At 64.7% G+C, this 16,101-nt stretch overlaps 2 protein-coding genes across 2 annotated transcripts; both read left to right on the top strand.

The window, feature by feature from the left end:
* The first annotated feature begins 2,241 nt into the window (after positions 1 to 2,241).
* On the top strand, positions 2,242 to 4,593 carry CRYBA2 (crystallin beta A2). The gene is made up of 4 exons (XM_075511834.1): positions 2,242 to 2,402; positions 2,826 to 2,967; positions 4,032 to 4,174; positions 4,446 to 4,593. The coding sequence occupies exons 1-4, from the start codon at positions 2,242 to 2,244 to the stop codon at positions 4,591 to 4,593; spliced, it is 594 nt and encodes a 197-aa protein (XP_075367949.1).
* Positions 4,594 to 8,886: 4,293 nt separating this feature from the next.
* On the top strand, positions 8,887 to 13,018 carry FEV (FEV transcription factor, ETS family member). The gene is made up of 3 exons (XM_075512245.1): positions 8,887 to 8,938; positions 9,926 to 10,000; positions 12,507 to 13,018. Exons 1-3 carry the CDS (start codon positions 8,887 to 8,889, stop codon positions 13,016 to 13,018), a joined length of 639 nt encoding a protein of 212 aa, XP_075368360.1.
* Positions 13,019 to 16,101: the final 3,083 nt, after the last annotated feature.

Genomic DNA, 16,101 nt, shown 5'->3' on the forward strand with positions numbered 1-16,101 from the left:
CTTCCCTCCATCCTCTGCTCCCCCAGGCAGCTCCCAGGGGGTCTCGCCCCCCTCGCTACGAGCACCCAGGGCGCCGCAAGCTGAGGGTCGCCTCCCCAGCGCCTGTCCCCGGCCAAGGACCACCAACGTCCCTTAGCTGGAGCCAGCTCCAACCGCTGCCAGGCTGCACCCTCTGCTGGGACCTGCAGGCATCGGCGCAGCCCCGCACCGAGCCTCGGAGCAGGGAGGGAGATGCTGCCCGGCGCGTTGTCGGGCAGTGGGGGGGACACGAAGAGGACCCATGAGTCCTGCCCCCAGCCCGTCCCTGCTGTCACCCCTCGGTCCCCAGTTCTTGCTGAGAACGGGGCAGAGATGCCAGGCGTCCTAACACCACCCCCAGCTGCCCATGCTGCACCCTCCATCACCGGCACTGCCGGGGTCTCTTGGGCTGCTGACCCCATGCTCAGGACCACCAGGAGGGCGGGGGTTTTCCTGGGAAGGTTTGGGGTGGTCTGGGCCAGCCCTTGCCCGGAGGCCAGTGTGGCTCCTGCCCAGCTGAAGGTAGGGAGTGTCCAGCCTCACTGCAGGCTACGCAGGGATGCTGCAAGAAACGCTGCTGCCAAGAGACCTGGTATTTCACGGCTCAGCAGGGCACTCTTCTTCCTTTCCAGCCTGTGTTGGCTTCATCCAGCCCAGGTCCTGGTGGGAGGCCCTGGGGATATCTGCATGGCATGGTGCAGTCCCAGGCAGGGCTGGTCCTGCTGCCCAGGTGAAGGGCACAGCTCTGCCCCAAAGCTGGTCCCCTCCTGCTGTGCACGGTGTCCCCTGCCTGGGTGGGGGGTGTGCGGGGAGCATGGGGAGCCCTTTGCCAGGCCAGGGGACATGCCCAAGGCACTGCAAGTGAGGAGCATGTAACTGCGGTGCATCAGTGCCCGGTCCAGAGCCAGCACAGGAACCTCTGCAGGGAGTTGCAGAGCGTGGACAGACCAAGCTGTGGCTGTGCCAACACCTCCTCCACCCCTCTCCCTCAACCTAACCTTCTCCCACCCCACAGGGAGCCCTGCCCGTGCACGCTGAGTCCCTGTCCTGCCCTGCCAGCTGGGGACATGCAAGGCAGAGCCTGGCCGGAGGAGGGACCCACGGTGGCAGAGCCCCAGGAAGGGGGGCAGATGCAGCCCCAGGCAAGCCCCACATCCCAATGTGAGGACATCCGTGCCCCTCAGCTCCCAGCTGGCAAACCCCCGCTTCACCCTGGCACCTCCTTCCCACAAGCCTCAACCCTGGCAAAGGCTGCGGGTGCCCTGGGAAAGGCTGGGTCCCTAATCCCCGGGCCAAGCGGGGACATTGTCCAGGGGCAGAAAGGAAAGCGGCGCGTCAGGCCCTTTGCCCATTGTGCCCTGAGCCCCTGCGCAAACACAGCCCAGCACTTTCATTGTCAGCCCCGTGGGGTAGGGGGGGGGCCGCTCTCGCCACACTGCCTAACTGGAATGGACAGCCGGAGTCTGGGGTGGGTGGGCACCCCGTCCCCCCATCCCCTGCCTGCTGACACAGCGCCCTGCCTGCCTGCACCATCGGCACTTCGGCGCCCGCCTATAAAGGGCGAGAGGAAAAGCCGGTGCCGGCACCGCCACCTTCGCCTCTGTGCCCTGCCGACCAAGTAAGTACCAGGCTGTGAGCCCCCAAGCCCCCCTCACTGCACAGGCGCTGCCACGCTCCCTTTGCCCCCACACCAAGCCGCCCCACCCAACGCACACTCTGGGGAAGGGCAAGCCGCGGGGTGCTGCGTGGCACAGCAGGGGTACCCTGTGCGGGCAGGAGGGATGCTGGCGCTCATCTTTGCAAGGGCCGGGCTGCTCTGCCCCAGGGCTGCACCCCACACCTGTGCCTGAGTCGGGGTCACCGCCACCACCCTGCACCGGGTACAGTGCCACTGCACCCAGCCAACCCCAGGAGTCATCGCAGGGAGCTTGGGAGCAGAGAAACTGAGGCAGCCCCGCGTACATCACATGGAGAGATGGGGCATCACAAGTGCCCCCTGCAACCTGGGGGTCGCTGGACAGAGATCCCCACGCACCAAGGAAGGGGAATGGGAAGCATCCCCCGTGCCAGCCTGGGAGGGCGAGGGGCCGGTGGCACGGGATGTGTGAGGGCAGCACCGCTGGCACCTCAGGCTCGGTGGCAGGCAGCAGGGTGGCTGGGGGCTGATGGTGGGCACCTGCCCGGGGTGATGCGTGGGGCTCTGCCGGCAGCCGAGCAACCCGCATGACCAGCAGCGAAGCCATGGACACCCTGGGGCAGTACAAGATCACGGTGTGGGAGGAGGAGAGCTTCCAGGGCAAGCGCTGCGAGTTCCTCATGGAGTGCCCCAGCATCATGGAGCGTGGCTTCCGCAAGATCCGCTCCATCAAGGTGGAGTCTGGCCCGTAAGTGCCCCGCCAGCCCCGCGGCCCCTTGGTGCACCCCGCTCCGGCAAACCTGCTGCTCCCAGGGGAGCGTTGGGAGCTGCCGGGGAGCCAGGACACCTGGGTCCTTCCTCAGCTCGGAGACAGGCTCGTCATGCAACCTCCTTCCCTGTGCTCCTTGCGTGGTGTCTCAGTTTTCCCATCTGCAAAGCCGGGAGACCCTGCTGAGCCGAGGCATGGGTCGGAGGCAGCAGTGTGGCCCTGGGGAGAGGGGTCTCACTCTCAGAAGGGACATTTGCTGCTAGCAAGGACCCTGACCTCTGTGACAGACCCACACCCTGCCAGGACGTCTCCCTCCTCTGCACGGAAGGGAGAAGCTGGCCCTAGGCTGAGCCTGGGGGCTGCACCGCACATCCCTGAGGGCTTTCCTCCTCTCCCCTCCAGCTGGGTGGGCTTTGAGTACCCCGAGTACCAGGGGCAGCAGTTCATCCTGGAGAAGGGTGACTATCCCCGGTGGGAGGCCTGGAGCGGGAACAGTGGCTACCGGACCGAGCACCTCCTCTCCTTCCGGCCCGTCAAGTGTGCGGTGAGTTACGGGGACACCACCGCGGTGCGAGCCTCCCCCCCGGCAGCCCAGCATGGAGGGAGGTGAGGGACAGACAGGAGGACGGGTTATGTGGGACATGGGATGGAGGGGTGAGTCGCCCACAAAGGTGCCGTGGGGTGGAGGGATGAGGCGTGCACGGAGGTGCCATGGGGTGGAGGGGTGGCTGCACCCCCTGGCTCCCACCTTGCCGCAAGCATCCTGGGATGCTCTTTAGGGCTAAAATTTAGCCTGAAACACCACCCCAGCTCCTTCTGCCTTGTGCATTGGAGAGCCACCTCCCAGGCTGGGGTCCCCAGGCCTTGTCCCCCTGCCCCGGATACCCGGGGATGGGGTGAGCAGAGAGGAGACAGCAGGACCACAGGATGCTTGGGGTGCCGGGTCCGTCCCCCTCCCGCCTGGGGTAGGCAGATGCAGCCTCTATCGCTCCATCTGCAGAGACACTGGTGCTCGCAATAGCGGCACGTCTGCGCCTCCGAGCGGGGGTCCCCCCCCAACTTTTAATAATCACCAGACAGATATGCTTGGGCTTTAATAAAGGGGATGCGATAAGATCACTCCTTACTGGCAGGACTGCTCCTCGGTGCAGATAGATGCGTGTGGGGGCTGGGCACGGGGGACAGTGCCGCATCACTCAGTGTCCCAGCAATTAACCCCTCGGTGCCCAGCACCCAGCAAAGCCCCACAGAGCCGGGGGGACCGCTCTCAGCAGCCTCCCTTGCCCTGCAACCCTCCTGCAGCCTCGGGGAGCGCGAGGATGCTGAGGGCAGGAGCCCATGTGCGTGCAGAGGATGTGGCCGCTGTCACCCCCACTGGCCACTGTGCACGGACACCACAGGGACACGAGACCAGCATCCTCTGGGCAGCCCTGGGGTGTCCTGGTGAGGGTGTGCCAGGCTGAAGGACATCCCCCATGCCTTGCGCCGAAGCCAGGCATGGTCCCAAGCCTCCCACTGTGCCTTGGCATGTGTCCCCCCAGTGCCACATGCCCGATCCCTGTCTGAGCCGCGCCGTCCCCACTGACCCCCAGCCCTCTCCCTCTACAGAACCACAACGACAGCAAAGTCATCCTCTATGAGGCAGAGAACTTCCAGGGGCACAAGTTTGAGCTGAGTGATGACTACCCCTCGCTGCAGGCCATGGGCTGGGGCAACAAGGAGGTGGCATCCATCAAAGTGAACGCTGGAGCGTGAGTCCCGCCGGCAGTAGGGGCCGAGAGTAGGGGTTCAGCGAGCACCTCCCTCCTGCATAGCCCCAGGGATGGGGAAGGGGGGCCCCAAAAAGGAAGGGTGCCTGCCATCTCCCCTTCCCTTGAAAATCCAAGCCATGGGGTGTTTTCTGTCCCTCCACTCCCAGGGCAAGCAGAGGGATGGGAGGGGAGGGGAGGAGAGGGGAGGGGAAGGGAGGGGAGGGGACGGGGGGATTTGGCCCAGGGCTCTGAGCCAGGGGTCTGCCTGCAGGTGGGTGGCATACCAGTACCCAGGATACAGGGGCTACCAGTACGTGCTGGAGCGGGACAGACAGAACGGCGAGTTCAAGAAGTACAACGAATACAGCAGCCAGGCCCACACCAACCAGATCCAATCCATCCGCCGTGTCCAGCACTGAGCAGGGGCAGGGCCGCACGCCTCACAGCCTCCGGGCTGCTGTGCAATAGACCTCTATCCGGTAGCAAATAAAGGCATTTGTCAAAAAAAAGGGTGCTCCTGCCTCTGCTCTGCTCCTCGGGGGGCTGCCAGGCCCAGGGGACCCCTGCGGGGTGGGAGGCAGGGCGCCTGCCCCAGCCCTGCTGCCCCCCAGCTCTCAGCCCCTGAAAGGGGTTTCCCCTTCCCCGGGTGGTTTTGGACCTGTGGCCACCTCCACCCTGGACTGAGTTCTCTGCACCCCACCTCTGGTCCATGCACAGCAAGTAGAGGGGATGCAGAATGGTTCCCACCCCCGTGATGCTCCGGCTGGGGAGATGGGAACTTACTGGGAGCTTACTGGCCTTACTGGGCAAAGAAGGGGCTGGAGCCAGGAGGGGGCATCCAGGGGAGTTGTGCCCTGGGGTCTTCTCCCAGGCTCAGCACCAGGGAAGGTGATTGCTACAAAGCCTGTGAACTCGAGGTTCCCCTCTCTCTGCACCCCGGTTTGGAAGAGGGGGGGGGTCCCTGCCCGCTGTGGGCCTGGGCAGGAGGAGGAGCGTCGGGGTCATCTGGGGCGGAGGGGGCTGCCACAAACGGGATGGCCACAGCTGGGGCACTGGCTTATAGAGGGGGTGTACAGGGGTTGTGTGGGGGTGGGGGGGACAGGGACAGGGACAGGGACAGGAGGTCCTCGGGGCAGTGTCCCGCAGCTGGCAGGGGGCTCAGCTCATTGCTCCCAGCACCCTTAGGGTCTGGGTTCCCCCACCCCCAGCCTGGCCACGCCAGCATATCCGTGCCAGCATCCGGCTCTGCCCGGGCACACCCAGCCTCCTCCTCCTCCTCCTCCAGCACCCTTTCCCGGCCTCCTCCTCTTCCATCCTGCTCCAGCACCCTGGGCCCTCCTGGGGCACCAGCCTCCGGTCCCGAGGTGCTCCCCGCACCCAGGACATCCCCTCTAAAGCCATAGGATGGTGGAACAGTGCTGGGTGGCTTCGACACCTGGGACCCCGGAAGCCCACCCTGCTACAAGCATGCCTGGCCATGCCTGGCCAGCACCCCAGAAGGGTGCTGGGAGACTGGGAAGGACTGGGCTGGGGGTCAGTGTGTGCACGCCTTGCACCCAGGGCTGACAGAGAGCCCAGCCCTGGTGTGTGAGTGCGTGCACCGCACACAGGAGCTTGCACACGAGCACGCACACAAGCGTGCCCATGCACGCCCTGCACGTCCCCCCTCCCTCTCCCCTCGCACCCCAATCTGCACCATGCAAAAGCCCCAGTGCCTTGTGCATCCCATCCCACAGGCCGTCCCCGCTGCGGGGTGCCCCCCAGCCCTCCCCTGTCCCCTCCGTGTCCCCGCTGGCCCCACCCCGCCACGGCCCCACGGCAGCCGGCCTCTCCCCCTGCACAAACACATTCCTGCACACCCAGCCGGGCTGCAGCCAGCCCAAGGCCACGTCAGCTCTGCTCTGCTCCACGCCGGCACACAGGTGAAGTTGTCCCGGGCACCTGCGCATAGGGCTGCAATGGGGGGGGGGGGGGGAGCTGTGGGGGTCACGGCAAAATGTGGGGTCCTTACTGCTCCATCCTGGGGCAGGGGGAGAGCGCTGGGTTGGGGGGTGTGGGGCAAGCTGCCTGCTTGCAGCCAGAGAGACCTTCTGCTGCTGCCAGCTGGGTGCTCCACGTGTCCAGGCTCTGTCCCCTGGAGCCCCACAGACCTGAAGCCTCATCTCCCAGATCACCCATGGACCTGAAACCCCATTCCCTGGCTCCCCCATGGACCTGGAACCCCATTCCCTGGCTCCCCCATGGACCTGGGCCCCTGTTCCCTGGATTCCTCGTGTACCCTGCCTCCCCCATCCTGTGGGTCTGCCCCAGCTCCCCCATGAACCAGGGGTCACATAGCTCAGGTCCCCAAAGCTCTGCACAGGCACAGGGCTCCCCAGCTCCTGGGACTCCACGCTCCCTGCCCCTCTGTACCCCTCAGCCCCCAGGTCTCCCAAAGCCCCCAGTCCCCTCACACCCCACTGTAAGCCCCCCCCCCCCCCCCCCGGCTTTCCCAGGGGCCCAGGAGTACCCAGTCCCAGTGCCCCCCACAACCCCCCCATCTCCAGCTCCTGCAGCCCTAACCCTGCTTCTCAGGCTGATCCCAAACTGTTTCCCCCCACTCTGGGCTGATGAGTCCACTCTGGGACTCTGGTCCCTCAGCCCAGAACCCCCCCGTCTCTGCCCTCTGCCATGCAGGTTTGCTGGAGGAAGATCCTGGTCACCAAGGCTGCCAAGGGGAGGGGAGCTCGATGGGTCAGGCCCCCTCCCCACCTCACCCCGCTGTCTCCGGGGCTTGTTTTCCGTTGCCTGCGGTGTGTTCCAGTGACTCAGGCAGCGAAAGCAAGTCTGGGAGGCTGTGGAGACGCTGCTGGGAGAGCTGCACTTGGGGGGCTGGGGAGGAGAGGGATGGGGGAATCAGCCAGGGCTGTTCGCCTGTACAGAGCTGGGAGACCCCACTGCGGGGGTCAGGAGAGCTCAGGGGACAAGCTGGGGGAAGAGAAGCTTTTTAAGGGCTGTTAAATCCAAACAGGATTGGTGGGGAATTGGTGGGGGAGTACCATGGGCTCTGCTCCGGTCTCCCCCCGCCAGCATCTGCTCTCTGTCCCCAATGGAGATAGGCAGCAGGGGTGGAGCACCCGGAGCCCAGCTTGGCACCCATGGGACTCCCTGTTTCCTAAACCCTTTGGACACCCCCACCCAGGAGGAGCCACCAGCCGCCTTGGGCTGTGGCACCCCGGCTGAGCGTTGCTCCTGGTGGGCTGCGTCTTCTTATGCAGGGCACATTTTGGCTGCAGTATAAATAATAACAGTGGGTCTGGCGTGGCCGTATCCTGGTTTCCATTGGATTCACGTCTCGCGATGACCACTTTCAAGAAATTTGGCTAAGTCCGGCATGAGAGCTCATCCCTTTACTAGGCATCAATGAAACACCGCAGGAGAGGTCATGGGCTGATGGGCGGCTTGGCTGTACGACGTCGGACTCGTGGAGCAGAGCTGGTGCCCGCTGCTGGCATGCTGCCTGGCTGCCTCAAGCTGTGGGGTGCTGGTGGAGGCACCGAAGAGCTCTTCGATGGCTCTGTCCCGACGGCCAAGAGCAGACCCTCTGCCGGCACCCCGCAGCTGCCTGTAGCAGCTGGAGCCATGGGTGATGAGGAAAAACCTGGCCAGATGTGTCTTTTGGGAGCTGAGATCACCCCAGACCCTTTCCCTGTTACAAGGTTCTCCCCAGATTGCCCTCCCGTCTTCACAACACCCAGGGCTGCCCAGGACAAGCTGGTGGAGATGGGGCCATGCAGGTTTGGGTGGGTGTTGGGGGTCACCCAGCTTCTACAGGTCCTCATAAAGATGGGCAAGAGACGGGGACAGGGCTGGGGACCCCAGGATGGCCATAGGCTTAACCCTTCCCGAGGCAGGGACTGTCCAGAAGAGCACGGAGAAGCCAGGGCGGTGGCAGAGCTGTGGTACGTCCTGGTGCCAGCAACCACTGGAGATGCACTTACCCACCCCAGAGCTCTGGGTACTGTAAAGGGATCTCAGCATTGGGGTCCCACAGCTGGAGGGACAGGTGGGGACACAACTGCCCCACCCCAGGGCTCTGGGAGCTGCAAGGGGACCCCAGGACTGTGCCGAAGACCCTGGAGCCGGGGAAGGGGCAGGCAGGGAGCCCCACGGCCGGCAGCGTGGGTGGCTCGGAGGGACGGAGGCAGGCGAGACGATGCCGTGCGGTGAGATGCAGAGGGCCCGGGCGATGCCGGCAGTGTGGGGACCGCCGCGCCCACCAGCCAGCCGTGCGGGCCGGGGACTGGGATGCTGGTGGCGGTGGTGGGAGGCCGGGCCCGGGCGGTCTCCAGGCAGTGTCCGAGCCCGCTCCCAGCTGGGATGGCAGCGCCGTGTTTGCGAAGAGTTAAGGAGGCGGAAGAGGCAGGAAGCGGCCCGAGCCTCTCTCCATAGAAACCCGCGGCCGTGATTAAAGTCTGATGCGGACCCGATAGCGGGGGGGGGCAGCGCCCGCTTTAATTACAGCGGAGGAAATTGCTGGAGCCGGGGCCCCGAGCCCCTGCGAGTTGCCTGGAAACTCCCCCCCCCGCCTCCCCCGGCCCCTGCCCGTCCCCTGCCCGTCCCGCTGCCATTTATTCGCCATCAGCTGCTCCCTGATAAAGTGGAATAATAATAATAATAATAGGGGCAGGAATATTAAAACATGCAGCCTGCGGGCCGCCCCCACAGCTGCCATGAGACACGGCGCCGGAGCGGTGCCACTGCTGCTCAACATGTACCTGCCAGGTACGGGCGGACCCCCCGGCTGCTGCCCCGCCGCAGCGCCGTGCACCGCTCAGCACCCCGGCCCCCGCCCGCCCTGCCCCGCCGCTGTCCCGGGGCCCTTCTCTGCCCCGTCTCCCTCCAGCGCTCACGCTGCCTTCCCCTCTCCCTCCGTCCATCCTCCCTTCCTGCCTTCCAGCCCCCCAACCATCCCTTCCTCTGTCCTTCCAGCCACCCTCGCAGCCTTCCATGCCCGCACACCCGTCCTCCCTTCCATCCTTCATCCGCCCACCGTCCCCCTGTCCTTCCATCCCTCCATCCACCTTTCTGTCCTTCCAAGCCATCCTTCCACCCACCCACCCTTCCCCTGTGCCTCCATCCATCCTTCCACCCCACCCACCTGTCCCTCTGTCCCTCTTTCTGTCCCTGCTACCAGCCATCCCCTCCATCAACCCTCCGTCCCTTCCATCAGCCCACTCTTCCACCGTCTTACCCATTACCTGCCCTTCCTTCCATCCTTCCATCTCTCGCCCTTCCTTCCCTCCTTCTTCTTATCCTTCCCTCCATCTACCCATCCATCCACCTACCCATCTCTCCTGCCTTCCTTCCATCCACCTCTCCATCTCTCTCTCCTCTCCCCAGCCATCCGCTCCCCAAACACCGACACTCGTCCTTCCTTCCACCCGCCGCTCCTGCCCCCCATCCTCCCACCCCACCCGCCTCCTCTCCCTCTCCCCCTGCCCCGCAGCTCTCTCCCTCTCTCCCTCTCTCCTCCCTACCCCAGCCCGTGGGATTTTCTATTCCTATTTAAAAGCTTCCCCGGCTCGGTCGGAAATCGGATTTCCTTTTTCCTGGACGCGTTTCCTGGCTTCGCCGCGGCGGCGGGGCAGGCGAGGGGGAGCGGCCGGGGGCTGCGGGGAGGCTGCCCGCGGGTGGACGCCAGGGGGTCACGGTCCCGCCTGGCCCGGGCCCCCCCCCCGCACCCCACCCGCGCCCCTTTTTCCCCCCCAGATCCAGTCGGGGAAACTTTGTTCAAAGACGGCAAAAGCCAGGCGTGGGGGTCCCTCAGCCCGGGCGTGCAGAAAGGTAAGAGCACCGCTGCCCCTGCCCCGGGACCTGCCCCACTCCCCCCGGCCCACCCGGAGCGGGGACCCCCCCGGGGCACACGCACCCTCCCCCGTCCCGCAGCCGTCGGGGACCCCTTCCCGTCCGTGTGCCGGGCACTGCCCACGCGGGACACAGCCACTGTGGATCCCCGCTCCCCGGTGCTGCGGGCGGCTCGGGCTGGGAGCATCCCGCCGCCAGCAGCCACCGGCAGAGCGGCCGAGCCCCGAGGGCCGGGAGCCGCCGTCCCGTTGCAGTGGAGGGGAGCGGGGTGCCCAGCGCCCCCGGCCCCCCGGAGCCCCGCAATGGGGCCGGGCGGGTGCGGGGTCCCGGCTCGGGTGCCCTCGGTGCTCTGGGGATATCCGACGGGGAGGGAGCTGCCAGCCAGCCCGGGAGCTGGGGGGGGCTATTCCGGGCTCGGGGGACCCGTGCCTGGGAGCGGGGGAATGAGCTGAGGTACCACCCGGGAGGGAGATGCCGGTGCAGGGCTGGGGCTCGGTCAGGGCATGGGTCGGCCGGGAGATGGCGGATCCCCGGGAGCCGGAGCCATCCGTCCGGGTAAAGCCGCCCAGGGATCCCGGGGATCGGCCAAGGGCTGGCCAGGGAGCAGCCTGGAGCCTGCTGGGGAGCGCAGCAGGGCTGGTCATGGGGCAGATACGGGGCCAGCGCTGTGGGGTTTGGACCATGTAGCTTGCCTGCCTGGCAAGGAGACAGGGGTCAGGGGGTGCTCTGAGCAGGAAAAGGGGAGCCCTGGTTTAGGGGTGGGAGGGGGGGTAAAGCTGGGACCGGGGGGGGCCTTTTGCCTCTGCACTGCGGACTCTGCCCCCGCCGTCCTCTGTGCACTGCACTGCGTTGAGAAGGACCTTTTTGGATTCCTGGAGGTTTCCTCAGGGAGCTGCCGGGTGCTGCAGCATAGCACCCTGTGGCAGGCAGGACTGAACCTCGCCACCCCAGCCAGCTGCACCCCCCAACACCCCCCTGCCCTCCTTGCATGGGGTGGGGAACCCCATGGGTGGGGGATAGCAGGAGCTCAGGGTGGGGGCTGCGGGGATGGAGAAGAGGCGAGGGCTGCGGATGTACCCTAGAGAGGAGAGATCCCCCATCTTGGCCCCAGCACGGGTATTTGGAAATACAATATCTTGGAAAGACCTGGGCTGGTCTTCCTGGATCGGGATGCCTGGGCAAGCTTTGGTGGAATAGGGATGGATGGGGAACGGCTGTTCCCTGCTTCTTCCAGAGCAATAATTAGGGGGCACCAGATAAAATCGGTGGGTGCGAAGCAAGCAAGACAAGGTGGTTCTTTGTGGGAAACGGAGCCCAGCTGTGGGACTGCCTGCTGCAGGGATCATGGGTGCTAAACCTCTGTATGGGATCCAAGCACCTTTAGACGAAATAGTGGTGAAAAGCAGAGGGAGGAGGATGAAATGCAAAGACATTTCCTCTGCCATGGGAAGAGCCTGTGCTGCAAGGGCCGGGGTTGGGAGCAGGGATGTTCAGGGGGTGCTGCTTGGGAGGAACTGTGGGGGAGTGTGGGGGGTCTAGGTAAGTGCAGGGCTGCTCTGCAGGGTGGCTGGGTCCCAGAGGCGGGACTGCCCCTCACCCTAAGGTCCAGGGACCCTCTCCTCTCGTGACCTCTGGCCAGACGCGGTGGAGCCTGTCCTTGTGCCTCACCATGGGTGTGTCCAGGAGTGCCAGGCTCCTGTGTGTGTACAGCCTGGCACAGGGGCATCTCGGGCACCCACTAAGGGTGCTCCTCAGTGCAAGCTGCAGGTGCAATGGCCATGGCTCAGAGAGGACAGTTTTCCTCTGGAAATAAGGAACATTGGTGCCTGATTCAAAGCCACAGCAGGTCCTGCCCTGTCCTGGTCTCTCCTTCCCCTACACTTGCCTGCACCTGGCAGGGGTGCAGGTCAGAGCAGTGTCGCACCCCGACTCAGCTCACCATGGAGACATCCTTGCAGGGCACAGTGCCCCTAGAGATGGGCAGGGGCTGTGCTGTGACACCAGCCGAGTTTCAAGCGGAGGTGGCAGTGGGAAATACTGGTGCTGGGATAGATCTGGGTACTGCCAAGATACTTCCTTCCTGCGGCTGCAGATCAAAGCAGCAGACCAGATCCTCACAGAAATGAGCAGGTATTCATCTTCAGTGGCATGTGAATGAGGGCAGGAGGGACGTGGGGAGCCTGGATCCAGACCCACTGTAGCCTGTGTTGACCTCTGAGCACTCCTTTCCCTGTCCTGAGGAGCAGGGACGTCCTCTCCTCCTCTTGCTTGGGCGCAGGATGGGGTAGGCGTGCCGCAAAGGAGGCATGACCTCGTTACCATCTTCTATGTCTCTAGAGCAGGTAAGATGCAAGGAGGTGCATCTGAAACCTGGGTCCGGGAGGGAGCAACATAGCAGGCGGGGTTGAGGAGACCGAGACACATCCTGCCCCACTCCTTGTGCCCTGAGAGGGAGCTTTAACCTCTCTGGGGCCTGGCCTTGCAGGCAGCGGGCAGATCCAGCTGTGGCAGTTCCTGCTGGAGCTGCTCTCGGACCGGGCCAACCTGAACTGCATCGCCTGGGAAGGCACGAACGGGGAGTTCAAGCTGATCGACCCTGATGAGGTGGCACGGCGCTGGGGCGAGCGGAAGAGCAAACCCAACATGAATTACGACAAGCTGAGCCGGGCGCTGCGCTACTACTACGACAAGAACATCATGACCAAGGTCCATGGCAAGCGCTACGCCTACAAGTTCGACTTCCACGGGCTGGCACAGGTGTGCCAGCCGGCCACCCCCGATCACACCCTCTACAAATTTCAGGGCAACCTGGCCCCGCTGCCCTTCTCGGGCATCTCCAAACTCAACCTCATGACCTCGGGAGTGACGCCGGCCAGCTTCTCCTACTGGCCTGGCTCCAGCCCATCCCTCTACCCCGGGCACGGGCTCCAGCCCTCTGCCCCGTTCAGCGCCATGGCAGCCTCCCACCTCAACAACATGAACAACCATTACCATTAGAGGCTCAGCCACACCAGGCAGACCTCCCCGTCCCCGGCAGCGTGGGGCTGTGGAGCTGGGGAGCTCGGCAGGGAGGGATGGGGTGGGTGGGATCGTGCCCTGCTCTCAGTTGCCCCCTTTTAGATTTGGAGAGTGGCGGGGTGGGGGGCGAGGGGTGCTTGCAGGGTAGCTGGGCTGGTTCCCTGATGTGGGTGGCTGGAGGAGAGAAGCCGTCTAAATTTGGGGTGAGGAAGGATCCATGATCCTGGGAACGGATGTGGATACCTAAAACAGGGTCTGAATGGAAGGAAAAACCATGGGCTCTCCTCCTGGCAGGGACCGTACCCCCCCTTTCCTTTGCAACATGCTGCCCACCCCATGAACGTCCTTAGCTCTGCCCCCAGCCTGTGCCTGCCCTCCCCTCTCCCTGCAGAGAGGAGTCAGGAGCTGGGGCCCCAGGGAAGCTGTGTCCATGGGTGAGGGTCCCACTGTGCAGGGGCAGGGAAAGGCAACCCTCCTTGCCACTCCTTGGTCCCCCACCTTTGTCTCCAAAGCCTTCCTTTCCTCCATCCCTCTTACACCTCCCGCCGATGGTGGCTTCCTCCAGACTTCAGGAGAAGCCTTGGCCTGGAGAGCAGATGCCCTTCATGGGTTAATTCCTGCCCAGGGCAGAACTCTGGGGTTGGAGGTGCCAGGAGCAGGGGTGGGGGGCACTGCCAGCCCTCAGGGCAAGGCCAGAGCCTGGAGCCAGCACAGCCTGGCCTCTGTAACTCTGCCCTCTCCCCAGTGCCCGAGGACTATGCCACAGAGTGGTACCGTCCCCAACACCCTGCCCATGAGCCTGTGTCCTGCTGGTCACTTCCAGGTTTAATGCTCCAGTTTTACTGTGGCTTTAGCCCCTCACATGCAGGGCTTGATGGGACACCCTCCGTGGGTGGGAACATCCCCACGGACAAGGCTGGGTGGGAGGTGAAGCAGGAGAAGGGATGACAGCAGGGCTGGGAGCCCCGGGCACCGAGGGGCAGCCCTGGGTCTCTCCCCCCGGGTCCAAGGAGGTGCCTCCATCCTCTGGAGCAGGACTTTGGCCCAGTGGATGCAGAAGAGCTGGGCATGCCGGGCTCTGCGCTGGCTGGGGGGAGGGATTGGTCTTCAATAAAACAGAGAGGTGCTGTGATCTGTGTCCTCTCTCGTCTTCAGGGGGCTGGTGAGAAGGGAAACCACCCAGCAAATCCCCTCCTATCCAAGCCAGAGCACCTGCAGGGCTGGGGTGGGGAGGATACAGCCAGTCTGCTGCATCACCTTTTCTCCAGGCATCACCTCTGGCTCTTACAGCCCCCAAAAGATAGGGCAGAGCTGGAAACCTCTGGGCTGCTTGAAACACCCCTCCAGGGAAGCCATATACCCTGTTCCCAGGCTGGGAAGGGGATGTGGCAGCCGGAGGCAAAGAGGAGATGCAATTGGCCTGGTGGGATGTCTGCCACCCTGCCATCATCCAGGCGAATCTGGGATGCCAGGAGCCAGATCTCTCATGACCCACAGAGCCCTGTGCAACCAGCTCAGGGCAATGCACTGGGCCCAACACAGCCTGATCCTGCAGTGGGTGTCCCTGCTGGGCTGTGCTGGGCCAGGAGCAGGGAGGTCCCGAGCCGTGGGGCCAGGCTCATGTATGACATTGATGCAGGCGTGAGCAGGGAAGCACTGCTTGCCCAGCTTCAGGAACATGCCCACAGATCCACTGGTGCCTGTGGTGGCTGCTGTGGGCTCAGGGGCTGCCCTCTGCCTGCCCCCCACTTGGGGCTGTGCTCCCTATCCCACCCCCATCGGAGGTCCAGGGTGCCAGGGCTGGGGGCCAGGCTTACAGCCGGGATCGGATCGGCCGTGTAGGGGGTGCCGTGCAATTACCCAGCCCATGGAGGGAGTGGTCAGCCCCCAGCCCCTCTCCCTGCACCCCCAGATCAGGCGGCTCCGTGCTGCCCCCTCTGCATCCCGCCAGGGTCTGGTCACTCTCATGGCCTTGGTGGCATCTGCTCAGATGTGCCCTCACTGCCCTAATCAGCTTAAGGGAGGGAGATCTGACGTCACTGTCTCCTCTGGTGAGGGCTCAGGCTGCAGGGTGGGGGGGCCTGATTCTGCCAGCGGGGAGCCCATGGATGGGAAAGGAGCTGCAGGGACTGGAGGGGGGTCCCTCCCTCCAGGGTCCCTGAGCATTGCACAGCCTGGTCCCCAAGGACGGCAGGAGGTGAAGTGCAGGGGAAAGGAGTAGTTACCCCCATGCAATCAGCACTCAGGCTGGAGACACCCCCCCCAAGCTTGGCCTTGCAAGGGCAAAATGGGGGGGCTGGCCACAACTGGCTCCTTCAGAGCCGGGGCAGGGGGCCGTGCCCCCACCGGGGGAGCCTGCTTCAGGGCTTAGGTAACGGCATGACGCAGGGCAGGACACGGATTAAGGGATGTGGGTCACTACTAGCTCTCCCCCCGCCATCCCACTCCCTATCCCTCCTGTCCCTCTGCCAGTGCCTGCACCAGGGAAGCCCAGGTGAGCCCAGCTCCCTCCTCATTCCCGGCCCTACAATCCAGGTCCCTGCTAGATCAGAGGCCGGAGATGCTGGGGAAAGGGGGGGAGTTAAAAAAGGGTCCTCTCTTTTTGTGAGAGGGAGGACCACCACACACCCCCGATGCAACAGGCTGCAGCTGAGGGCTTGCTTCACTCTGCTCTGAGCTCGCCTGGCACGGCCCCCCTGCTCTGTCCCCAGAGTGCCACCCCAAAAGCCAGGAACCAGCCCTGCACTCCCCAGGGACAGCAGCCAGGAGGGAAGGGGGGGCACCCGTGCAGGACTGCACCAGCGATGCTCTCGCCTGCCTGAGGATGCAGCCGGTGTCACCATGGCAACTCAGGATGCTCCCATCCCCAGGCCCCACTGGGAGCAGCCCCTCCACCCCGTGTTGTGCTTACCGGAGGGGAGGACAGAGCATCACCTCCCACCCAACCCAGCCTCCCGCCTCCCCAGAGCCCCGTCTGACCCAGCCTGCCAGCAGCGCTGTTTTCTTCAGTCACCAAAACTGCCGGCTCGAAGCAGACTGCAGCAAAATCCTGCCAATGGGCG

The sequence above is a fragment of the Mycteria americana genome, chromosome 9, assembly GCF_035582795.1.
Source record: "Mycteria americana isolate JAX WOST 10 ecotype Jacksonville Zoo and Gardens chromosome 9, USCA_MyAme_1.0, whole genome shotgun sequence".
NCBI classification, from domain to species: domain Eukaryota; kingdom Metazoa; phylum Chordata; class Aves; order Ciconiiformes; family Ciconiidae; genus Mycteria; species Mycteria americana.